At 40.6% G+C, this 23,768-nt stretch overlaps 4 protein-coding genes across 10 annotated transcripts; 3 read left to right on the forward strand and 1 right to left on the reverse strand.

The window, feature by feature from the left end:
- Positions 1-1,037: 1,037 nt before the first annotated feature.
- Positions 1,038-2,718, forward strand: LOC119264795 (zinc finger BED domain-containing protein 4-like). Its single transcript, XM_037543757.1, has 2 exons — positions 1,038-1,310; positions 2,408-2,718. Exons 1-2 carry the CDS (start codon positions 1,158-1,160, stop codon positions 2,699-2,701), a joined length of 447 nt encoding a protein of 148 aa, XP_037399654.1. The 5' UTR covers positions 1,038-1,157; the 3' UTR covers positions 2,702-2,718.
- A 1,048-nt stretch (positions 2,719-3,766) lies between these two features.
- On the forward strand, positions 3,767-9,367 carry si:dkey-19b23.8. The gene is made up of 3 exons (XM_017709866.2): positions 3,767-4,081; positions 6,162-6,851; positions 7,653-9,367. The coding sequence occupies exons 1-3, from the start codon at positions 4,033-4,035 to the stop codon at positions 7,736-7,738; spliced, it is 825 nt and encodes a 274-aa protein (XP_017565355.1). The 5' UTR covers positions 3,767-4,032; the 3' UTR covers positions 7,739-9,367.
- Positions 9,368-9,452: 85 nt separating this feature from the next.
- si:dkey-19b23.7 lies at positions 9,453-13,610 on the reverse strand. Of its 2 annotated transcripts, XM_017709870.2 has the most exons (8): positions 13,468-13,610; positions 13,028-13,099; positions 12,812-12,883; positions 12,230-12,402; positions 12,081-12,138; positions 11,786-11,957; positions 10,666-10,863; positions 9,453-10,370 (listed from the first exon to the last, which is right to left on the reverse strand). In XM_017709870.2, the coding sequence occupies exons 1-8, from the start codon at positions 13,477-13,479 to the stop codon at positions 10,255-10,257; spliced, it is 873 nt and encodes a 290-aa protein (XP_017565359.1). In that variant the 5' UTR covers positions 13,480-13,610; the 3' UTR covers positions 9,453-10,254. The 2 variants fall into 2 exon arrangements, with proteins under 2 accessions (XP_017565359.1, XP_017565358.1); XM_017709869.2 differs by lacking the exon at positions 13,468-13,610 and having other exon boundaries at positions 13,028-13,290.
- A 47-nt stretch (positions 13,611-13,657) lies between these two features.
- zpax4 (zona pellucida protein AX 4) lies at positions 13,658-23,432 on the forward strand. 6 transcript variants are annotated; one of them, XR_001858382.2, is made up of 18 exons: positions 13,658-13,796; positions 15,639-15,688; positions 16,944-17,033; positions 17,531-17,655; positions 18,244-18,387; positions 18,460-18,657; positions 18,793-18,889; positions 19,146-19,363; positions 19,546-19,699; positions 19,982-20,190; positions 20,322-20,439; positions 20,668-20,876; positions 21,129-21,246; positions 21,678-21,847; positions 22,586-22,683; positions 22,857-23,008; positions 23,144-23,182; positions 23,323-23,432. XR_001858382.2 is itself a non-coding variant. In XM_017709868.2 (17 exons), exons 1-16 carry the CDS (start codon positions 14,623-14,625, stop codon positions 22,963-22,965), a joined length of 2,139 nt encoding a protein of 712 aa, XP_017565357.1. In that variant the 5' UTR covers positions 13,873-14,622; the 3' UTR covers positions 22,966-23,008; positions 23,323-23,432. The 6 variants fall into 6 exon arrangements, 1 of the variants encoding a protein (XP_017565357.1); XR_001858380.2 differs by lacking the exon at positions 13,658-13,796 and adding an exon at positions 13,873-14,654; XR_001858384.2 differs by lacking the exon at positions 16,944-17,033.
- Positions 23,433-23,768: the final 336 nt, after the last annotated feature.

A 23,768-nucleotide genomic window follows, 5' to 3' on the forward strand; every position in this document is an offset into this window, starting at 1 on the left:
GATTTGTACTCAGGAGTAGTGATGCGCGGATCGATACTGAAATATCGCTTCCATCGATACCAGGTCTTTATGTTCTAAAATCGAGTTTCAAATCAAAATATCGATACTTTTGATACTTCAGTCATTTGAGGTAATGCAAAGCACTAACAGGAACACTGTGGAAGTAACTAAAATATTGAGATCTTGTCTAAATGATATGCGGTTGGTGGGAACTACTTTTTCTTCCGCCTGGGTCACTGCATAATGCGTAAGTACTGCGGCACGCTCACACAGACGCTCACTCAGTCTATGGCGCTGTACGTACGCTATGGCGGAACACAAGAGACGTCATGTGTGGAGCTATTTCAGCTCCACAAACAGCCAAGATGCTGTTTGTGATTTGTTTAAAAAAACTATAAGGAGTTGTGGCAACACAACAAACCTTGTTAAACACCTTAGGGTAAACCACAAGGCCAAATATGAGGCTTTCATGCTTAGGCGGACAGAAGAGGAGAGCACTGTGTCAGATGCTGCTAATGCTAGGGCAAGACAGACATCTCTAGCGGAGTCCTTCGGCTTCGGTGCCGCAGGCAGACACTATCCAGGTACAGAGGGAGAAAATGTGAAGCCTTAAGCAGCACTAAGCGCTGTTACTGTTAAGAGTTGTTCAAATCAATACCATAAATATGGTTATAAAGTAAATAACGAAATAAATACATGATTCAACAAAAAGCTGCATAAGTTTAGCTTAGAGTAAAAAATATGTGCATCACTGGGTGATTTATTCAGGTAAGGTTTGCTAACGAATTGATAAGTATTTATAATTGATAACTATAAATTATTTAAAGTAGATTACATATACTAGGTGTCACTAAGTTATAGTAATTGTGATAAAACAGCCATGGTGAACTTTCAGTGAGCATTTCATAAAATGTATCTATTATTATGTACAGTCAGGCTAATTTGCTGTTAAATGAACATATAAAAATGTAGGTATTGTCAACCTTCTGCAAATATTGTGGCATTTATTTATTTAACTAAATATTTTACTGCCAATTTCAATTTCAGTTACCCAGTATTATAAAACAGCAAGTATTTAATTTGTTTTGCCCTGTGATTTTATATTGTTTGAAGATGATTCCCCAAGAGCAGCAACACTCACAAGATGCCTGGGACAGATGATTGTGAAGGATCTCCAGCCTCTGTCCATAGTGGAAGACCAAGGTTTCCAAGCATTTGTGAGAGCTCTTGACCCTAAATATAATCTCCCAGGAAGAAAAAAACTGACAGAGACTCATCTTGTTAATATGTGCGATGAATGCAAAGGCAAAGTAAGGGCGTCTTTGCAAAATGCTTCTAGTGTTGTAATTACCACTGATATGTGGACTTCAGTTTCCACAGAGGCATATTTAACTGTAACATGTCATCTAATTGAAAACTGGCAAATGAGGGAATTTGTTTTGGAAACCCACACTTTCCAAGGGCAGCATACAGCAGATAATATCTGTTTAACACTTAAACGAATCACAGATGAATGGGGCATAACTGACAAGGTTGTTGCAGTTGTGACAGACAATGGTGCAAATATGGTAGCTGCAGTGCACAAGGCTGGATGGAGGCATCATCCATGTTTTGCACATACACTAAATTTAGTTGTAAAGGACAGTATAAAAACTGTCCCAGAAGTGGTGAAAGTGCTGGAGAATGCAGTGCGATCGTGTCCTTTTTTCACCACAGCACTCAGGCCACACAAAAGCTCAGGGGTATTCAACAACAGTTGAAAGTGGCAGAGCACAAGCTAATCCAGTCAGTAGATACCCGCTGGAATTCAGTTTTTTACATGCTGGAGAGGATATGTGAACAAAATGAAGCTGTGACCACTGGCCTCTCCCTTTTAGGGAGGAATGCACTGTGCTTAAATCAGGGAGAACTATCCCTCATCAAGCAAACAGTTGATGCATTAAGACCATTTGAGGAAGTGACACGGGAAGTTTCGGCTGATAAGTATGTTTCAGTCTCCAAAGTTATTCCACTTGTATCACTCATTCACAGGGCTGTAGCAGCCTGTGAGTGTCAAGGTAGCTCACTTGCTGCACAACTGGCACAGCAATGTCAGCGCAGATTCAGGGGTATTGAGAGCATTTACTGTCTAGCTGCCAGTACATTTCTGGATGTTAGATTTAAACATCTTGGATTTCGAGACAAGGACAATGTGGAAGTCATGAAAAAACGTCTCCTCTCAGAAATGCAGGAAGTGTATCAGACAAGACAGGCAGCTCCCACTCTAGCCCCAAGCTCAACAGCTACTGTTAGCTCTTCCCCATATACTTCCACTTCAGGGCCTTCTACTTCAGAGCCAAACCAGAGTCCTGCCCCCTCAGGTTCAGCTGTATCAAAAGGAGACATATGAACTGATTTTGACATGCAGGTTTTGTCAGGACAACATCACAGGTCAGCTGCCAGTGATGTACTCATTGAAATACATCGGTACTCAGAAGAGAAAGTGATGGCCCGAGATAGTGATGCACTGGTTTGGTGGAAAGAACATGAACCAACCTTCCCAGCCTTGAGCAAACTAGCAGTGAGATACATGGGAATTACTGCCACTTCTGTCCCAGCAGAGAGAGTCTTTTCAAAGGCAGGAGAGGTTCTGAGCAAAAAACGGAACAGACTAAAGGGGAAAACAGTAAATATGATATTGTTCCTCAACAAAAACCTGTAAATTAAGTGTTATTTAGATATTCAGTTTGTTCATGTTAATGCAATATTTCAGGAGTTCTAGATAATTAAACACTAATTTATTTTAATTGTTTTATTATTTTACTTATTTAAATTTTTTTGCATGTTTGAAAACAATTTGTGTGAGGGTTCTCTGTTTTTTCTGTTGAATTAGTTCTGTTATATTGTAAATGAGGCTGCTACCTCAATATACTTTATTTAAAATAAATAAATAACTCTTATATCTTGTATTTTTTTTATGATGCTATGACTTGAAATACACTACTTTTTTTTAGATTTACGAGACACATTAAGTGTAGTTGCAAAAGGTATCGGTATCGGATCGGTATCGCCGATACCAGCCTGAGTTTTATTCAGTATGGGATCGGAAAGGAAATCGCTGGTATCGAACATCACTACTCAGGAGGTGTGCCCACGTTACTTTTGCACACCCGTATTCCGAAACCTCCAGACCAAACCCCGCCCCCTGCGGTAGGATTGGTCAGAAGTTCAAAAGTGTGGTCTTATAATTTCATTGGCTAGGCTTGTCCCTGCAAATTAATAAGGTAAAAAAGAAATTTAAAAATAGCTAAATTATGCTAAAGCTTGTTTATTACACTCGTATTTTCTCTCTCTCTCTCTCTCTCTCTCTCTCTCTCTATATATATATATATATATATATATATATATATATATATATATATATATACACTAGCTCAAGTTGTTTTATATGACTATTATTTCTCTGTCGGTATATACGGATCATGAATTGTAGTGCTTTTTAGCAATGCAGTAATACACATACTTCAATATATCGCAAAAAGATGATAGAATAGATGTTCAGAGTTTGTAAATAAAATAAAGAAAATAAAATGTAAAAAAGAAATGTCTCACAACAGATGCAACAAGCTTCAGCATGAGTCTTATCCCTTTCAAAGGTCTGTCAGTAAAAATAAAGCACCCGTCTGCTGGGCGCAGTGGGCGTGGCCTGGCGGAATACGGGTGGGAGAGCGAGGCTGCGCTCATATAGGGCTCCTCCACCGCGCGCCTGACTCACACGCTGAGCTAAGAGCAGGCAGAGCTCGAGCCGGACGTCTTCACCACATCATCAGCAGACTTCAGCTCTGGGAAAGCACGGTTCTCCAGTTTCCTCTGTTTGGCTAAACTGGCCTGGAGATGCTCGATACTCACTGAGCTCTGTAAGCTGCTCACAGGAGGTTTTGCGGTTTGGAGGCAGCATTTTTAGAGTGTAAGTTCAGTGAGGAGGTGCTCGGAGGGGTCTACTGCTAACCTTAGCTAGTTGAGCGTGACAGATCCGACCACAGACGAGAACGAATGGTTTTCCTTCATACGGACCCAGAAACGCATGGACTTTGTATGAGAGGTGAGTAGAGATCTGATTCACACCAACGAAGCAGATGTTTGACGTTTTTTACTCAGACTGGACTCGAGTTTCTGTGAGAGGAGCTCGTTCCTTTAACGCGAACATTGTCTAGCTAACCTTTTTTATTTTTTTACCCTATAGACTGTTCAGTCTCTCTTCGTCTATTTTTATTATATTTTATGTAGTTAAAATACCTTTTTACCTTTTATTTTTTCGTTGATTCGCATTGGCGGCGCTGGCGCGTCGCACTGGTGAAGTTTTTGCCCCTGAGGGCAGCAGCAGCGCTGATGGAGGGGCTTTAGGAGCTTTCATGGCGTTAGAAGGATTTACGGGAGGTGACTGCAGAGTAAAACTCACGGAACTTAGGATAATTTAGCAGCCTTTCCAAACCTACTTACCAGATTTAGCTTTTGGATGTTTCTGAACTGGTTCCGCGTTTGGGGAGCTTTCCCCAGTCTGGTGTCTGGTGTGCTACGCCTGGTAACTCCGCTCAGTACATCCCTGAATTCTCGTGTGATTGGACGATGAAGACCCGCAGAGCGTGTCATGGTATATGTATTTGCTGATAAAGTGCTTTTTCTCCCCTCCTGACGAGTCACTGGACTGTAATACTTTCTCCATGAGGAATACTGCTGGTCTGAGATGGTGCGAGTCATTCAGCCATGGGAAGATCTCCTCTTTGTGAAAGTACACGTGGCCCTGCATTATCTGCAGTTCTTTTTGTCTGTCATCTGGGGTCAAGTTACTGTCTAGTTTGTTTGTCTTCCTCAAACATGACATACTTGGTCAAGCATGCCATTGTCTTTTGGACTAGAAATATTTTCGGGGGTGGTGGGGATGTGGACCAAAGCTGTTTCCTGTGACTCAACAATGGCCATCACTGCTCAAGCAGTCGGTGGTCCAGTTCCTGGCCAACATCAGAAGCAGACAGGGATGTTGAAATAATGGACCAGAAAAGAGAAAGGGGGAATAAATAAAATGCTATACAATAGTTCGGACTGCAGGGTGGACACAATGTACTGAAAAAAGTGAGATGTTTTCAGGAACTGAAAACAAAGGGGTAACTGCAACCTTTACATAAGCAATATCCGTTACTATAGCCCACTCTTACTGTTGTTGGTATTGACCCCCAAGTGCCCCCCAGAATTAGTTAATGCATTTGTGTCTAGTGTGTGTAAGAGATGGCAGGTCTGCTTGTTTGCCCAGTCAAGGTACATTGTTAATACAGCCCGTCACAAGGGCTGTAATCCTTAAAAAAGTAAAAGTAGACTTTTTTTTAACAGTCCACTTCTTTTAGTTAATGGACTTATTTTAACGAGGTTGCAGGTCTTGATCTCTAAAACTGTTATAGTGATTGTAGTGCCTTTTTCATAAGGTGAGCGAAGCTTATATTGTTTTTAAGTATTACATAGCAACAAAAAAAACCCCTCTAAAATCTTGTATGGAAAACTACCCTGAACAGTCACTGTGTGAAATATGGCTTGCTCTTTTTCCATCCTGGACAAATGCTGTCATATAACACTGGTTACAGTAGCAGTTTTCACTTGCAGACACAGATATAGCCTGTTTAATATTTGATGCACCTTCAATGACTGTTCCGAGTTAATGCGTCACAAGTGCAACTGATCCTGCACTGAGGGTTAAGGGTCTGGAATCTCTCTGTAAAGGGCAGCACAGTACTGATGGTACACTTGGTAGTCAGTAGACTAACTGCACTCTCAGCAAATGATCACATGCCAGTAATACTCTTAAAAATACAGCTATATACAGATTCCTAATTGATCTTTGCCTTGAATGTATGGTACAAGGAAAAATCTCTTAACTGTTACAGAAAAGTTATATTAAATGGAGGTTCTTATACTTTTAAAACTCGTATATGAATAATCAACCATTATTTTGAGCCAATCAACCATTTAGAGAACCAAAAAATATTTTTCTATGACACATTTTTAAAGTTTTAAATGTTTTATATTGTAAGAATTTGCCAGCATGGTGCAATGTCCTCCCAGCCCTCTGATATGTAATGTAATAATGCTGTGGATGTCTAGCTTATATCTTTTCCATATTTTTTCCTGTTCAGATCTTGGAGGTGAGTCCCACCACTTTACACCAGGGATATCAGTGGAAAAGGGAAAGAAGGGTCCCTCTCATTTGAAAGGCATCCATCTCTTCCAGAGCTCCACCATGTCTCTGGCCTCCTTCCACTTGATGCAGACCCTAAAGAACTCCCCTGCAGCCCTCCGAAGGCACTTCCGGCGGGACCGCACTGAGAGCCTTTCTCACGGAGACCCCATCTTCAAGGTACACTATTTGGGTACCAAGAAGATCTTCTCCTTGGACCTGGAGCAGGCAGAGGATGCTATAGACCGGCTTCTAGATGGTGCACCTGGCAAGTTATCCAAGGACCATGCCCTTGTGGTGCGGCCACGCTATGTGGAAGTCAAAGAGTTAAGCACAGGGAGGCAGCTCACCAAGACCTACCTGCACGACATTGCATACTGTGCTTCGCACACAGCCCGGCCCAACGTGTTCCTCTATATCTGCAGGCAGCCAGGTCAACAGCTGCAGTGCAGGGTGTTCTGGTGTAGTCGGGTGGAAAGGGCTAAGGACATGACTGCGTGCCTGGCAAAATCATTTCAGAGGGCATTAAACGATTGGCAGGATGGGTGTGCCACGTTGGCGCAGGCAGAAGGCGTCGCTAAGGAGGACGAGGCACTCAGCAACTCTACCATGCCCAAAGTGTCAACGTTGCCAGCCAGTCTGGGAAAAGGTGAGCGCTGCAGAAGTGATCAAACATCCCTTTAGAAACCTAATGTGTAAATAAATGGCGAATGATGGGTCCAATATGAAGTGACAAAAGATTACGTGTACATTGTGATGCGGCGTAATAAATTAAACACAGACTGGTGCATCAGTAATGTCACATGGTTACAGATGGACCTGCATTGTTTTGATCTAAATAATTGGTTTGCGTTTGTTGGATTGTATAAATAGCTTCACCACAGAAATGCTGATTTAGTGCTTGCATTTTTGCAGTACGCAATAAAAATACTATGACTGGTTAAAGGGCCAGTATTATGATAATGGTTAATCAGTAATACATATTTCAGCCATAGTTTGTTAAATAACGATACAACTTATTGTATTATAATGCATGGTATTATTTTCTATCATTGTAATGTACCTAGCATGTTAACTCTAGCTTAATTTGTTAGTTTAGGGATAACATTGTGGCTAGAACATTAGATGAGGATACTATGGCTATTGTTTTAAATATTGTACTTTTATAATGTTGAATGTTCTAGTATAAACTAAATAATCTAAATATGGGAACGTTAACATGTTAATGTAAGGTGTGTTTTAGCCAGTCCTTAGTTTTTCTGTATTGAAAACTATATAGAATTCACCACTGTGTCATATCAAATCAAATGATTCGTTTTGTGAATCATCACACCCCTTCCTGCTATTATTCTCATATTCATATTTAATGTGCATGGTTATGTGTATTTTGTTCTACTTACATTATTGTTGTGCTAGAATGTAATATTGTCTTTCTCTGTCATGCTCACAGTTCGTTGGAAGAAGAAAGGCTCTGTGTCTCGCAGTCCTCTGAGAGCAATCACCAGACGGGGATCAGGAAGTGACAGCTGGCACTGAATTGTCCAGGTTCAACCCTTCTGCTTGATCTTTTGACCCCTATGGGATCTTACCAACTAGAAGACACTTTCTTGTGTTTGGGGAGGTGGGAGCAGGGAGACGGGAGGTGGGAGGGGAGAGAAAGGCAACAACAGCTGGACTGAACAGAACAGACCACCAAACCTTTCCTCCCAGGAAAGTAGTCTTGAGACTGCAGTCAGTGTTTGAAGTGATGCCAACTTTGCTGTTTGGTTATATGCTGGCCAATTTTATTTTATTCTTCATCTTATTGATGGTAGTGTTGTGTACCAGTGTCGGTACTTTGGGACCATTAAGCCTAAAATGCAACGTTGTGCAGACAAAGTGCATCACCAGTCAACTAAAACCAACCTAACCAGTTGCTAACAGTGACAAGTGTTTTAATCGGTTTGGCCTGTTCTGAGTACATATATGTTTGGGAAGGGGATGAGCATGACTGACATGACTGATGAACATTGAAACAGGAAACGTGTCTGTGTTTGTATTGGACCTGTCATGCTGGAGATTTGTGTGGGAACAGGGAGGATGCTGGGACAAGAATAGCAGACAATAGCAAGACAATTCCATCTAATTCAAGCATAAAGGTGGATTACCATGTTAAAATACAGTGGCAAAAATTAGACCTTTCACATATACTTTTGGGCCAGTTTTAAGACTTTAAGCAGTGGAAGGGAAATCAATGTGAATTAACTAGCTAGAACTGTAATAATCTTTAGTCTTTTATCATGAGAACAAATAGGTTCTGCTATGTAAGGGCCTATTTCCCTGCAGAAAAACATTCACGTTGGATTCAGTCTTCTAAAGATTTTCACCATTTCATTTGCCTCTGAGCAAATAGTCAGCAAGGCAGTAAGCCATGACTTCAAGTACTCTCCCAAAGAGAAAACAAAGTGACTAAGTGGGTATTCTGCATTCTTGTGCACGTTTGGTTAGAGAACACAGTGCGCCCTAAGTAGTTTGGAATTCTTGCCGTGCACCTGCATTCCGGTAGGGCCATTCTGGACTCCTTTATGTCCCTGCCCCTCCTCCTTCCCCTGTCTGCCTTCATGACTCTGCAAGTTTTGAAGCAAAACATCAACTCAAGTGTTTTTCTTTTCCACATTTTGCAGATTCATGCTAGTGACTTTTTTGAGACCAAGAGATTTAAATGCTGATTATGCTAACAACTGCACAGAGAACCTAAGCAGAGTTTTAACAGGGCCAAGCACTTGTCACGTATCCTCTTGCTTTATTAGCATAAACCATGTGTTCTAAACAGGCTGAATGGTCCAGATTTACTGGACCATTTACCTAGCCCCATAAGTATCCATCTCATCTAGACAGCATATCCTTGCTGTTACATATTCTGACTGGACGCAGCTGCATGTTTCAGTATCTTATTGTGCCTGGCCCAAATATTACAGCATCCAGGCATGTAGATCATTAATTTTCTGGATATTTTAATCCTTGCTGGTTTTAATCTAAAGCATATTAAAGTGTAACCCGTGTTACAAAGATGCCAGACCTGCTTTCAGGATCTGTATGTCTGCTCGAGGGTTTTTATGTCTAATAAATGTGCATGTTTTTATTTTATATATTCTGTGTACATATTTAAATATGTATCTTATTAAAATATAAACTTTTATACAGTATTGCTGTGTTATTGTTTTGTATAATTGCCCATCTCTCTCTGTCACTGAAAAATGTTACCACAAAGCACAGAAAGGAAGCTTTTTAATTTTGTCTTCAAAGGCAGATTATTGCCTTGGGTTCCAGGAAAATGAATTCCTTTGAAAATTTAAGACCAAGTAGCCCCCTGAAATGTCATGTGACACTAAGCTTAGGATTAATCCATTAAGATATGGCATAAAACCTTGTGTTATAAACACTACTGTACACTTAATGCCAACACCCTTGTATACAATGCAGGCCTTCTACAAGTAAAATCTAAGGCTTTACCTCCATTCTGACCAGCATAGTCACTATTGCTTTTTATCTATACCAGTCAGCACTTTCAGATGAACAATGTAAAGTTTTGTTAACACAGAGCATCAATTATGTGAACTGAAGTTGAATATGACAAGGATCACTGATCCAGTCCTTTACAAAGAATTCCATTTAATTCTAATTAATTTAATTTAATATACAAGTCCTGTGTCCAGACAGCAGCAGACCAGACTCAAACTGAGAAAAATGTCCTGTTGCAATGTGTGGCCAACTAAGATACGCAAATTCTAAACAATTCCATAGAGAGATAAAAAGCACTTGAATGATTCAGCACCAAAATGTTTTGTGAAGACTATATCCACACATCGTACAATATCTTAGTGGTACAGGTATTTCTTCAAACGCCCATCATTTCCAAGACAAATGGACCCTCAGGAACCTCTGTGTGTTCAGATGAGTCTAAAGTTCATCTCAGTTCCTGCATCTGACTGATCGCTACAGTTCTTTTTGTGCAAACTGTTGTGATGTCCAGACTGGACCCAGTGGTCATCATGGCAGTGTGACGCCATTTACTAGTCGCCTGAGGAGTCTGGCAGTGATGGGCTCCTGCTCTTCACCCCACGGAGCCTGTGAAGCTCGACAAGACTCTGGAAATGGAGTCGCCTCAAGGGTTGCATCTCCTTCACAACTAGGAGGAAGAGAGGTAAAAGAAGATTAGCATTCAAGCCTACAGTATCCTGGCAGGACCTTCCTATGCTTTCTAATTAAAAAGAGGAAATTTTCAAATTAACAATGAAATCAACAGAACTTTTTTTTATATCAACATATATTAAAATGAGAAAATGCAGTTTTATAACTGCAGTGATTATTGGGTTAACAAGACCAGAAATCCAATCTATGCTTTTGTTTACAGCTCCCATTATAGTAGGACCAGGGTCAGCCTTCAGATTGAGTGTGCTCCGAACTGCCTTTCTTGCACTCACCCATATCATAGAAGGGTTCCTCATGACTTCCCTGAACGACAATCATCTCCAGGAAGTTAAGGAGGGCCCCAGTGACTAGGAAGCGCTCTGGGAGTGGAAGGGTTTGGAGGTAACGCATGTCCAGAGTGAAAGGATTATCAGGAGGGGGCATTGTGCACAGACCCACTAGCTCATTCACTACATCCCACACCTGTGTTCCTGTAAGGGAAATGCACAAAAGAACATGAACATTTTGTCATTATACAAGGTTACTGCCAAATTCTAGTGCCCAGTAGGAAGCTGATGAGTAAAAGAGGCTGTAGATGAATCAAGTCCATTGTATTTGACACTAATGGGCAATACTAACTTTTTCCTTTTTTCTGAAGTCCACTTATGACGCTGGGTTTATGTACCAAAATTAACATGAATCAGTTTTACACTCAAGGGTACATCTCAGTACATAACTGTACTAGAATTCATTGAAATTATATTTTCTAATTATACTGACTCCACATCTACTGACTCCACACACTTTGTCTCATCTACAAGCTTTTTGTTTTATTGTTCTGTTTTTTAAACATTAGGTTATGAAAAGGTAGAAATATGTACTTATCACCGGGGAAAAACTTATTTAAGGTACAAATTTGGACCTTAAAACCACTGTTGAACCTTTAAGGGACCATTTACTTTGTTTGATTAATGAAAAATGTACCTGCATTATTTCTTTATTTCTAACAGTGTATATGACCAGTCTCCAATTTCTTATAGAATTAAGCTGGACATTTCTCTTACTGTGCCTTTACGGCTGGTTATAAGTAGACCTTAAATACTGGTCATATGGTAGTCCTATATTGTGCCTCGTTCAAAAAGTAGTCCAGGCTGAAACATTCTTTATCATTTCAGTGCAAATGAGCAGAGCTAAACTGCTGTGGGCTGAATACAAAATGAAAGTCGAACTGAATTTAAAATAGACTGCTTATGCCATATACTTTCCATATGTAATGGACCATAAAGACTAGGAATGTTATATTTTGACACTTTAACAGTGTTTACATATTAGCTCACTCTTTATTTCAGAAAATGTAAAGAAATTTGGCTTTCCATGAGATGAGCTCTGTAATATGGAATCAAGTCTACCAACCTTGAGAAGTTAAAACCCAGTCTGTGATGGACTTGAGCTTCATGGGCGTGTCTTTGACCAGCGAATCAGTGCCTCCGATGTTAACTAGGCGCTCATGATTGGATCGTATCCAGGCATATGGCCGGCCATATTTAGCATAGCCAGCCAACAGGAAAAGAGTGCAGTTAATTTCCTGTATTTAAACACATGCATTTTTTTAAACATACACAGTAAAAAATGATTAATTGTCACTATTAATAAGTGAAGTAATGAAAAGGTACTGAAGGGTACAAAATGTAAATTAACAGTCACATACAGGCACAGCAATCTCCTCCTCACTGGGTGAAGCTGGGACAAGATGGGAATCATTACTCCTGTACAGAACAACACAGAGCTGTGATGAGTCTATAGAGCTGTGCTGAGTATATTTCCACATATGTAGTAGCTCTCAAACAATCTCTCTACTTGTTGGCTTGCTGTCGAGGGGCCTGTGGAGGCTGAAGTCTGGGCTTAGGTTGAGGCCCTTCCCCAGGTAAAGGGGAGCTGTCATAGTCACTATCCAGACTGTAGCTGCTACTACATGTCGAACTGGTGAAGGAAGAGGCAACGGAGACAGGAAAGCCAGGAGAACGCCATCCCTAGAGGTGCAGAATAAACCTTAGGAGATGGGACATGTTTTAGCCAAACAACAAAAACTTGACAATAACAGACCTTAAGAATACAGAGCATTTCAAAGATGCTTAAATGAACAAGGAAGCCCTTGAAACCCTTCATTTAAAAAATTTATGAGGCCATGTGTTTCTTACTGTAAGACATAACATCTACATTTCAATCAAGTATTTTCAACTGAATAACTTTGATAACTGAATAACTGAAGTTTAATTGCAGCCATAATCAATACATTACATTAGCCTAACAAACAAAATATGCTATAACTAAACAATATGCCCATTTTCAGAGTCTATGGATCTGCACAGCAACTTTAGCGCAGAACTCAGGTCTATTATGATGATTTACTGTCAATAGAGAGAAACAGAAAAATCCCACCAAATCCTCATTGACAACAGTCAGCAGCAGTTCCTCTTTCCCCCTTAGCCAGGGCTGAAAATAACGAAAACCCTGCGAACAGAGGGGGGGTTGAAGGACAAGCTGCAGGTTGAGATGATCAGCATAGCCTACTGACACAAATCAACAGTTATTACAGTGTGATTTTTCTACTGCACTGATAAACCACTGTTCAAATCAGTTTATCCCCCATCCAACCTGTAATGATCCCAGAATTGCCAGGTCAGCCAGGAAATGCTGCAGCCTTCTCTTCTGCTCTCTCTCTCTGTTCTGTTTCCAACAGAAGACAGTAAAGACAGGCATTTAATCTGGCTCCTCGTCTTTTTACGGTTGCATCTTCTAAAAAACGCCATTAAGAAATTAACGTAAAAATAAACATAGGCCCAAGCTGCCTTCCCCCACGCCCACGCCCTGTCTCCTAGCAACGCCACCCAAGCCGCAGCACCCCGCGGAGCTGGAAATCGAACCTCGACGTTTTCACTCCTGAACGACTCTGACTGTAACAGTAACGTCTGACGAAGATTATCTGCGCTTTCAAATCGAAAATCTTCCTCTGTGGCACATTATTAACACTAACAGCACACACTGTAACACATCATCTCAGACAAACGAGCGTCTCGCTCTCCGACTTTACTTACGCTCACACTCATGTCGACTGCGTGCGTGTGAACATCCACGATGCAGAAAAGCTTTATTTCTGCTCGATACCGATTTAGCTCGCTGCCGTTAGTGCGAGCGCACGGTCACCGCCACAGACACGCCTTAACGCGAGACACCAGCGGCGCATCTCTCCTCTTAACCTATATGTCTGAGAACACTAACGGACGTCTACCTTTCTTGTTTTCGTGACACGATATTTAATTTTTTCCTGCATTTATTCACTTTATCCACTCAAAAAAAGCCGCCACTGGTCTACGTGATTGGTGTCTGATCCGGTGCCATAATGCAGTAGAGGCTGCTGTCGCAGGTAAGGGAGCGTCTGAATGTGTAGCTCTTCATAAAAAAGTGCAAAATGATGAAAGCAAGAGACCTGTTGCTTGGGAATAATAAGAACTGTGCAGCCTTAAACAATCTTAGCGTGTGCAGCATGTACTATGCCTTAAAAAGACCCATAGTTTCCTGCAGTACACTTAACATTTGGCAAGCATCAAATGCATCTGGACATCGGAACACATGTTAAACCATTGGGAATATTACAGTGTGGTATCAACACATCAGTTAAACATATAATATCCTAACTGACTACTGGACACCACCAGAAACCAACAGAAACTTTATGTAAATTCTTTTAAAATTATTTTAGTCCTTATTGGAACTGGCTTAACGATGACCATTAGAGGCCACTAGTGTCCTGTTGATGAAGTTATATTAGAAAAACAAAATGCGTCTGTCACGGGTCACCTATGAGGGTGATTTCTTTTCTCTTTTTTTGTTTCTTTGTGACGAACCCTTCAAAAAAACAAAAGCACATTAAAAAACACCAGAAACATTTTTTTGTTTGTTTCTGTGTTGTTTTTTTCTCAGCAGGGATTTGAGCACATTTGTTTTAGCACTAATTTTAGAGCTTGATTATCAATTTAGTCCCTTTTTCTTTGGTGTTTGAGTAAATCAGTCTCTTCACGAATATGCGCAGTTCTGCGCTGCACGTGCACCTCACATATTCTGCACAAAGTGTGCGCCGCCTGATCGCGCTCTTTCTCACTTGCTCAAAATGGCGTTAGCCTCAAACGCGGTTAGCTTTCGTAGCTAACGTTACCTCGACGAATTACCAGTACGCCAAGAATAATACTGTCATGTGTTTAACGTTTCCTAATGTGTTTCTGAGGTAAGCAATATAAACAGTGTGTCGTTCAACTGTTTAAACTGGTTGAAAGGTTGTGTCCAGCTTCTGTAGATTAACGTCAAAAATTCGGCCTTAACCGGCGTCGTTGTCCCCGTAGCCCTGTGAAACTGCGGGACGCTCGATCGGTGATTTGTTTTCTGACTGAGCTCAGTGGACGGGTGGCTTCTGCCGACCGAGCACTGTACAGTAGATCGACGTCAGTTCAGCCACAGAACTAATTATCTCCGTAATCGCGTTACTGCCTGGACTGTAAACGCCAGCACTGCACCTCTCCGAAACGCTGTGAGGGTGATTTGAGTAATCTTAACGAGTCAGACATGTTTTATGTTCACAAATGGTTTGTCTGGTTAAAAGAAAGTTAATAAGAAATACGCGACCCGAACCCGGAGAAGTGGAAGATAATGGATGGATGGATGAAATACTAATATATGAAAATTCTTAGATTCTCTGACATTTATGTCCAGGAATGTAATTCAACAGTTAACGGGATAGTTGGGCCACTGAGGGCCAAGTTGGAGGCCCACTGGCTTTTTGCTCAGCGTTTTCCGGGCAGCCCAATGGTGGTTTAGCAGAATGTGAGACAAGATGCTTCTTTTCATTGTTCGTCTTCCACTCGCAGGCCAATTTACTTTTTTTTTTTTCCTTTTATCATTTACGAAGTAGTTTAGCAATTCATTTAATATTTTATATTAATTTTATATGAGGCCTAGTCATTATTTTTCTCTCTCTCGGTAGAGTGCAAGACTAGATAGACCTTAATCTGGGTGGTTCGATGGTAGATCAGCAGGGTGCCTATCTTATCAAGGCAGCAGCCCGATTATATGCTTGCTATGTGAGTCATTTTACTTGGACAGGCAGAATCCGGTGTGATCCAGAAATATCCTGGTGAGGTGGCAACCCTAGACTGTATTTAAGAAATAAGCATCAAACACATGAAAGGATTTCATATACTGTCATCTTCTTTAGAATGCTGCTCATGAGCCTGCCTCTCAGCTGCTCCATCACTGTGCCTGCTGGTAAGTCATGGGTGCTAAATTGAATGGTTACTTTATTCTTATGCATTTTTTTAACAGTGTAGACCTAGTAGGATGTATAATTTGTCTTGCAGTGACAGTAACTCTGACATACAATGGCCCTCATACAACGGTTCTCACCTTTGTGCTCTCGAGTGTGTGTAGATTCTGTTCTTACCGAAGAACAAATCCCAAACAGAAAAATGAATGTCAGAATTCATGAAAACTGCGAAAGTGAGATTTAAGAAATATTTTTCTCTTAACAATGATTGTTGAATAAGGCCCATTGAAGCTGAAGGTATGTTAAAGATGAAGGGGAATTCCACTGACTTCAAAATGTCTGTGTATTTTATGCTTATTTTGAGGCATAAGCAAAGCCAATCAGAATGGTTTGGTGTGAAATGGTTAATTTGATTGATTCTAGAAAAGTTAATTGTGGATCACAATCCTTATCCTATTATACTATATAACTATTATAAAACAATCTCTCAGACGTCTGGCTTTATGTGAGGTAGCTTTTCGAGGTGTTGGGGACCATACGAGGGTTTGTCACCACCGATGTGAACATTTCTGACTCTAGGTTTCTCAGGAATGGCACATTTTACATCAGACCACTCTGAATGACTTTGTTTACATCAAGGGGTGGGAAACTCTGCTCTTGGGGGCCCTGATTCCTGCACATTTTGGTGATTAGCCTGCTCAAGCACACCTGATTTAACTCCTCATAGTTGATGTGCTGTCCTCAGTTCCGTACCCCCCCAGTTTACATCTTAACGGTTTCATTAAGCAGAAATTTTGGCAATGATAAGCCAATCCATTGGCCACTATCTCTGTTTTAGTAATCTTTCCACTGAATTGGCATATCTCAGATATGTGGCAGCCAACAAAGTAGTCGCTTAGCAAAAAAACAGGAAGTTGAATGATTAATTAAAGTCAGATCTTGGCCATGGTCAATTTTTATAGCACGCCAGGTTGCTGCTATGTCAGCCAAACATGACTCATGAAATACTTAGAAAAATGATGCTGTCCTGTGTGACCACAACAGGAAGTACACCTTTATAGGGGCAGTTTTGCACAGCTGTCGAAACATCGAAACATTGACAGTAGTAGTGTTTTATTGGTTTACTTACGAGAATGCTTCTACTGAAGAACAGCTGAAATGATAACCTGTGAAATGATAACATGATTGATTGCCTGTAATGTGTGCGAGAAAGCTATAAGTCATTGGTTATGTTGTGATAATGATGTCATTTTGAAGGGACTTTTACAGCAAAGTGTCATGAGCGCCACTTCTGGTTGTCTGTCAAGGCCAGCTTTTTGGGGAGTGCAGTGCAATTTAACGTTGAAGGTAAACAGAAGTGTAATCAATGGTTATGGTACACTTTCTTAGAAACATCTGCCACCCTGTTAAACAGTTTAGACATTTCATGTAGTATATCTCCACTATATGGCATCTACCTGTGACCCTATTCATCATTGTTCAGTTTTTGACCACAGGACCGTTGTAGACCAAATATTATTTGTGAGTCGCTCTGGATAAGAGCGTCTGCTAAATGCTGTAAATGTAAATTATTTGGATGGTGGATTGTTCTCAATTCAATAGTGAAACTGATATATTAGTGTTATGGTGGTGCATGGTGCTGTTATAAGTACATCAGCCAAAAATCCTGCAAAGAGCAGCCTTGTGGTCAGAAACTGACCACTGATGACAAATTATACATCATAGCAGATGGGCTATAACTGCACCAGCCAGGTCTACCTACAGAGTACATGTTTCTAATAAGGTGGTCCGTGAATGTACCCTTTCTGGTAGTAATAGAAATATGACCTAATTTCCTGTCTCAGACAGCACTGGTATCCACTTCTTGTCTAGTCAACGGGCTGCAGAATGTGGCTACACAGTGGTGTGGAATCACCATGGAGATCTTGTATTCCGGGCCTCTTACCTCGCCTGCTATGTAGAAAATAGGGTAAGTTATACAGCCTGATTTTCTCTCAGTGCATTACTGTAATTCATCTGATTTAAAACATAACAAAAGACCTTTTGCTGAAGCGGGCTCATGGGTTTTCATCTCAATGCCTTAAAGGGGCACTTTAGCCAAAATGGAAAATGGTTTCATTGTTACATCTATTATAAATATGTCTGCTCACCTCCTATAGAGGTGCCACAATTGTCCCAAGAGTGAAAGACTAACCCCCGGTTTAAAGACTAACCCCCTTCTGATGATGTACCTTGACAGTGGGAGGGAGTTTTGTCTGCATTTAGTGGCATCTATGTGTCCATCATACATGCTCGATATTGATTGGATCAGAATGCAAAAAGAATACAAATTCATGGACTCAAACAGTTGAAGCTGAGGCATGCTATGCTGTGGTACAGAATGCTGCATAACACTGCATATAATGTAGTAAATACTTGTTTTAGGCTGGAATGCCCCTTTAAGACACTATACTGTTTTCATATGGTCTGTTAAGTTCATTTGTGACTGCTTGATTATGTGCGTATGTTTAGTGCTCTCTGAGTTGACTATTCCACTCCCTCTATTGTGTGGCTGCAGAGAGACACTGAGTTCAGACTACAAGTGTGGTTTGTCAACAGACAATCAGATGGGAGCGTTGAGGCTTACCCGTTTAAGCTCCACTGCTCTGTGACTGAGCCCTTGAGCCCTAGGGAGATTGTCTGTGAGGAAAACTACATGGAGGTGGGACTACAGCAGCTTGCAGCATACTTGGATTGGGCATAAGACAGAAGTTGAATATATCTTTCTTTTAAGGTTTCCATTCAATGGTACATCCCAGTTGAAGCAGAACAATTTCGCATGGAGCGTGTGATCTTCTACAGGCCAGGTGATGCTCACCCTGCATCTCAGTCAGTCAAAGAGGCAGAAGCATTAGGGTACCACATTGTCGCCACAGATACCCGATTACTTCTGCGCGGTGCCTATTCATCACCATTTTTCTATATGCGCAAGGTTAGAATATACACGGTCTATCTCACCAGTGGATATACTTGAAAATTCTAGTTAATTGTTAATATTAATTAGTGTGTTAGTGTAACCTTTACACTGTTTTCATTGAGTATTTTTTTTTTTTTGCCTCTGCACTAGGAACAAGACATCCAAATGGAAGCAGTTGATGCTATCATCGTTGTTCAGCTTGAAGGGGCATCCATCCCAGTTGAAATTTCAATGGCCTGCACAAAGAGTTTAGCTTTTTTTTTTTTTTTTTTTTTGTTTTTTTTTTTCATCTTTCTTTTGTTGTTGTTGTTGTTGTTGTTGTTCATAAACGTTTCTACTACTCAACCATCAGTGTACCTTAAGCAGGGAAAATGCCACTGAGCCATGAACACATCTGTTTAATGTGCATTTGTTATAATACTCATTTATTTATTTTTTTGCTTTTTCTGCAGTACATATCTTTAACCCTTAATCTCTTAATCCGCCTCTCTCACTCTCCTCAGATGAGGCTGTGGTGGATGGTCTTCACCTGCTCTGGTCGTTCCCTCTAGCTGTTTCTTCTCTGGTGCATGACTTGTTCAGAAATGGCAGGATAAGAATGGAAGTAGGGGGAAGAATGCTGAGTGACTGTGAGATGCATGAAAGTGGCTACAAAGCCACCCTGAAAGACCTCACCATGGAGATCAGGATTCCAAGTGAGGCAAATGGAGCACAAATAAAGGTAAACAAAAAAATAATAATAACATTGCTGTAGTGCAATGAGATCATCTTTTGTAGTCTTATCTGAAAAAGCCCCTCACTATTGAGACATTATTGAAATTACTGTCTATGGTATTTAGTCATTTTCCAGGTGTGGCAGACTGAAAGGTTGAGGTTGAAAAATGCTCTCGTTCTCATCTTCAGAGTGGTGTCATTAAGGGCCAGTATGTTCAGTCTCTGTCAGTGGAACTCTTTTACATGCATCACTGGGAAGATGTGATCTGGCTTCACACTCAGCATCGCAGCTTCCGACTCCTTCATACACCATATGTGCCTCAAACACCAACCCTCATCAATGGTGAGGATCTCCTTATATAAAGTAACATCCACCGGAAAACTTTACTAATTTTAAAACTACATACTTGGATGTAGAGGTCTGGGTGAGATCTGCACGAGATCTGCATGCCTCTCCTGCGAAATATCGGAATAATTTGTCCTGCTCCCATCTGCAACCAAAACTGTTTTGGCTCACTCCCACCCGCTTAGTTCCGCTTAGTGCAGACCTCTACTTAGATGCTTCAAGCAGCCGTCGTTGACATTTTGAACTACTGTCCTGATGTGTTTTTTGTTCTGTCTGAAGACACAGTTTCTTCAACCAGTATGTTCTCCGTCACCCTGGGTGTGTTCCCAGCTGATGTGTCACTTCAAAATATCACTGTGGGGAATGATACAATGACATGGACAAAGGCACAATACCAAGGACTTCATTTGACCCAACTTCTCTTCACCAATGGCAGCCATGCCTACACACTTCACGTCCCCTTTTCCCACCCACTGGTCACCCAAAAGGTGGGTTTGCCTTTTCAATTGCATCATACATGTACATATTATATAATAATCCTTTTTAGGCATGATTTTTTGCTGTTTACAGTTTTGATTTGCTAGATCAAAAAACATCAGCACTGTTTGTTTCCATTCAGGTTATCAGTAAACATTACAGGAGACACGTCCTGGCCTTGACCTTTGACTTCTTCATCTTACCTGAAGAGGAGCATTTCAGCTATAGCACAGATGTAGTGTCTGATCTAAAAGTACCAGGTGAGCTCTTTATACGACTTAAAGCTAAAGTTTTTATTGTGAACATGGCTTGCTAGTCGCTGTCTTGTCTTACTAGCTTGGTTTGTCTTGCTGTGTGTGTCTGTGTGTCTGTGTGTCTGTGTGTCTGTGTGTCTGTGTGTCTGTGTGTGTGTGTGTGTGTGTGCGCTCACTGTTATAACAAAAGTTTGAATTTCTGAAATACAATAACATTATCCATGTCGCTGGCAGCTGTTCCTGCCAGGCTAGAAGGCAGATGTACAGAGAGAGGGATTGTGGTGCTCCTGCACTATGGCTCAGAAGATGTGCAGTGGGAGTTGTATGTGGGGCAACGCAGGATTGACTGGGAGCTTGTATGGCTTGGAGGATACAAACTGAAGAGTGAAGATGACCACTTGAGTGTGGAATTGCCCCTGTACAGCCCTGGCATGACTTATGAGGTGCTGGAAAAGCTGTAACAATAGCAGTAATGCCAGCAAGGCTTATGCTTCAACATGTATGAAGCATAATGAAAGTTTTTTAGTAGAGATTCTGTTCTCCTTTGCTGCCATCTTGTGGTCTGTTCTGTTATACTCTAATCTTAGTCATTCAGGAGTGTCAAACACTTTAGTTGTGATGAACAAAGATTATCTCATACACTGATAATGAAAAGAGGCTGAACATGAATGAACTCAAGCTGTTGGTATGTGTAGGACTTGAGTTTGAAGGACCTGGTTGCTAAGGTGGAGGTCAGTGCTTTGGATGTGTTGACGCTCAAAGTGCAGCACTCTCTGGTCCAGCGCTGCACATTTCCAGTCAGAGATTTGTTGGGTAACATGTGCACACACACACATTTTTTATAACACACACTCTTACCACATAAAGTTCTGTCTGTACTGTGCAAAATTAGACTGCCTTTCAGTTTACTTTTGTGTTGGTTTCAGTTCTGAAGCAGGAGTGAAGCTTTTTTCTTTTCTTTTCTTTTTTTCCTTCCCCTTTTTTCTCTTCTGACAAACAAGCATTTAGGAGATCTGTTTGTGTCCAAGTGGCAAAACATGTTTTTAAACGTCTGCAAATCATTTGTAATTTGAAGATCCTCTGAAGCCAAGATGTTCCCAGAAACACGAGTCAGAACTAACTTGATTTGTCTTCCAAACAAAAATTCATACATGCACAACACACAGTTTAAAATGAGTACATCATTTCAATTTCATAGTTCTCATATGACACACATTGACCTTTTGTGCCTTTTGTGTTCACAGCATGTCTGCCCGAAGGAAGGATGGTCGTGGTCGCAGACACGACTCGCTCCATCCCTCCAGTCTTACCCAACAGCACCACTCTTCTGGACTCTTCCTGCACACCTGTGGCCACAGACAGCACCAGAGCCCTGTTCAACTTCAGCCTGGATTCTTGTGGCACCACCATGACTGTGAGCATACACATTGAAAGTTGGAGTGATGGATGAAGTCAAATTCAAAAGTGTGCACACCTCTGGTCAAATTAAAAACATTTTGCTGATTTAAGTTAATGATAAGTTAACAGATCCTCTACAGAGAACAAACTTTTCTACAAAGTGTAGTGCACGGTTTCTATTTATTTGCTAGGTTTTACTCAGTAAAAAAAAAAAAAAAAAAATCAAACGTTATTTGCCATAACTATTGCACAGGTCACATTTTATCCCCCAATATGTCAGACTCATTAAATTGTTTTCAATTCTGCATTAAAGTGTTATCTGTGGAAGATTTGTATTTATTTTCACTTAAAAATAAAAAAAAAAAACTTTGCATGTGACTTTCAGTCAGAGTTCAGTTCATTCAAAGCTATAAGAATAGAAGCTTGAACAACTATACACGATTTATATAAAAGAATTTTGCTTAAATGTGGCAGTCCCAGTACCAGGCTCGGGAATTCTGCAAGGGCATCTGTTGATAGGAAATTTTAGCTTTGGATTTGAATAGACTGGGTCTGAGTAGTTCAGATGGTTTCCTTTGCTTCCACTTAACTTCCACTTTAAAGATATAACACCCAAATTCCTTCCCTCAAACAAGACTTGTTAATGAGCACCATTTACTTTAACTGGTAATTTGCCTAGTGATTTTAACAGTTCAGCAACATGCCAGAGAGTTGGGAAGCTGTAAGGCTTAAACATTTAATTGATGTCATACAGGTGGAGGGCAATTTTCTGCTGTATGAGAATCAGATAAGATACATGCAGACATTTCTTCCAAAAGAAGACCCCCTTATACATGTTGACTCACCGTACAGGTAACAATCAACTCTAACCACTTCTCTCAGTATTGACTGAGGAATAAGACTTTGGAAGCCATTACTACTTGAAATTCATGGCATACACATACATGAATAATACTGGTTGAAATCCTGCTAATTTTTTCCTCTTACCTCCAACTTATTTGGTCTTGTCTGAAATGCTGTAAAAGATTGACATTGCAGTGTCGGTACCCGCTAAACAACACCAGAACATTGACACTCCATCCCCTTCGCAATGCAACCATCCATCGTCCATCATTGCCTTGGAAACAGACGTGAAGGTCCAAAGGGATAAACTATTGCTGTCAGCCTCTCATCAGAGGTATCATTATTTCATTGAATGTAAAATAATATTCCTCAGTATAGTAATGTGCTGCAGTAGCCATTGATGTTATCAGTTAAATTGATAACTTACTGTTTGTATGTGATCAAGCATTAACATTGTGATGTTATACAGGTCAGTGAGTCAGAGTGCATCAAAAGGCCAGGATGGAAGGTATAAGTGTTAGGCCTGCTGGACTCGTTAAACAAATACTTCATGAAGTTGCTTATACATCAAATAGTTCATGCAGTGTGCTTCCATTAGTGGCTTCATAAGCATTAACTCTTTTGTAATCTCTTTTGTTTTCTTTATAGATCCAACAAATAATCCAGTGCCTGCATCAAGTGACGCACTGCAATGAGGAAATTGGTGTATTTCTGCAATGTGTATGATACAGAGAACAATAAAATGTTACAGAACCATGTTTTCTATGTGCTCATTTTTGTTGTGAAGTTGAAACGTCACTATAAACCGACTAAAGATTAATCGGCATGTAGGCTAACTGTACCCATTTACTCGCTGTGTATCCTTGTAGAACTACTGAACCACAGAGAAGCAAAGAAAATTCTTATTATTGTGTGTAATTCTAGTAAGCTTGAGGATTAGAGATGTCTGGGATGCTCAAGGTCATGAGAGATGATGTCCCTTGTGTTTGTTGCTGCATGTAGGTGGAGCAGATAACCTTGGTTGTTGTTGAAGTTCAGTAATCTAAACTTGCATCATTTGGATTTCTGTCCAAAAGGTTATTTTAGCAAAACTG

This window comes from Pygocentrus nattereri, chromosome 2, assembly GCF_015220715.1.
Source record: "Pygocentrus nattereri isolate fPygNat1 chromosome 2, fPygNat1.pri, whole genome shotgun sequence".
NCBI lineage: Eukaryota > Metazoa > Chordata > Actinopteri > Characiformes > Serrasalmidae > Pygocentrus > Pygocentrus nattereri.

Bases quoted from the DNA above. Each gene is read 5' to 3' on its own strand.
- LOC119264795 (XM_037543757.1), top strand. From the start codon at position 1,158: ATGATTGTGAAGGATCTCCAGCCTCTGTCCATAGTGGAAGACCAAGGT. The intron at 1,311-2,407 runs GTAAGGGCGTCT...TTTGACATGCAG, and splicing joins GCGATGAATGCAAAGGCAAA to GTTTTGTCAGGACAACATCA.
- si:dkey-19b23.8 (XM_017709866.2), top strand. From the start codon at position 4,033: ATGGTTTTCCTTCATACGGACCCAGAAACGCATGGACTTTGTATGAGA. The intron at 4,082-6,161 runs GTGAGTAGAGAT...TTTCCTGTTCAG, and splicing joins GCATGGACTTTGTATGAGAG to ATCTTGGAGGTGAGTCCCAC. The intron at 6,852-7,652 runs GTGAGCGCTGCA...TCATGCTCACAG, and splicing joins GCCAGCCAGTCTGGGAAAAG to TTCGTTGGAAGAAGAAAGGC.
- si:dkey-19b23.7 (XM_017709869.2), bottom strand. From the start codon at position 13,132: ATGCCTGTCTTTACTGTCTTCTGTTGGAAACAGAACAGAGAGAGAGAG. The intron at 11,958-12,080 runs GTATGTGACTGT...GTTTAAATACAG, and splicing joins AGGAGGAGATTGCTGTGCCT to GAAATTAACTGCACTCTTTT. The intron at 10,864-11,785 runs GTTGGTAGACTT...TTTCCCTTACAG, and splicing joins CTGGGTTTTAACTTCTCAAG to GAACACAGGTGTGGGATGTA.
- zpax4 (XM_017709868.2), top strand. From the start codon at position 14,623: ATGTGTTTAACGTTTCCTAATGTGTTTCTGAG. The intron at 19,364-19,545 runs GTAAACAAAAAA...TCTCATCTTCAG, and splicing joins CAAATGGAGCACAAATAAAG to AGTGGTGTCATTAAGGGCCA. The intron at 21,247-21,677 runs GTAACATGTGCA...TTGTGTTCACAG, and splicing joins TCCAGTCAGAGATTTGTTGG to CATGTCTGCCCGAAGGAAGG.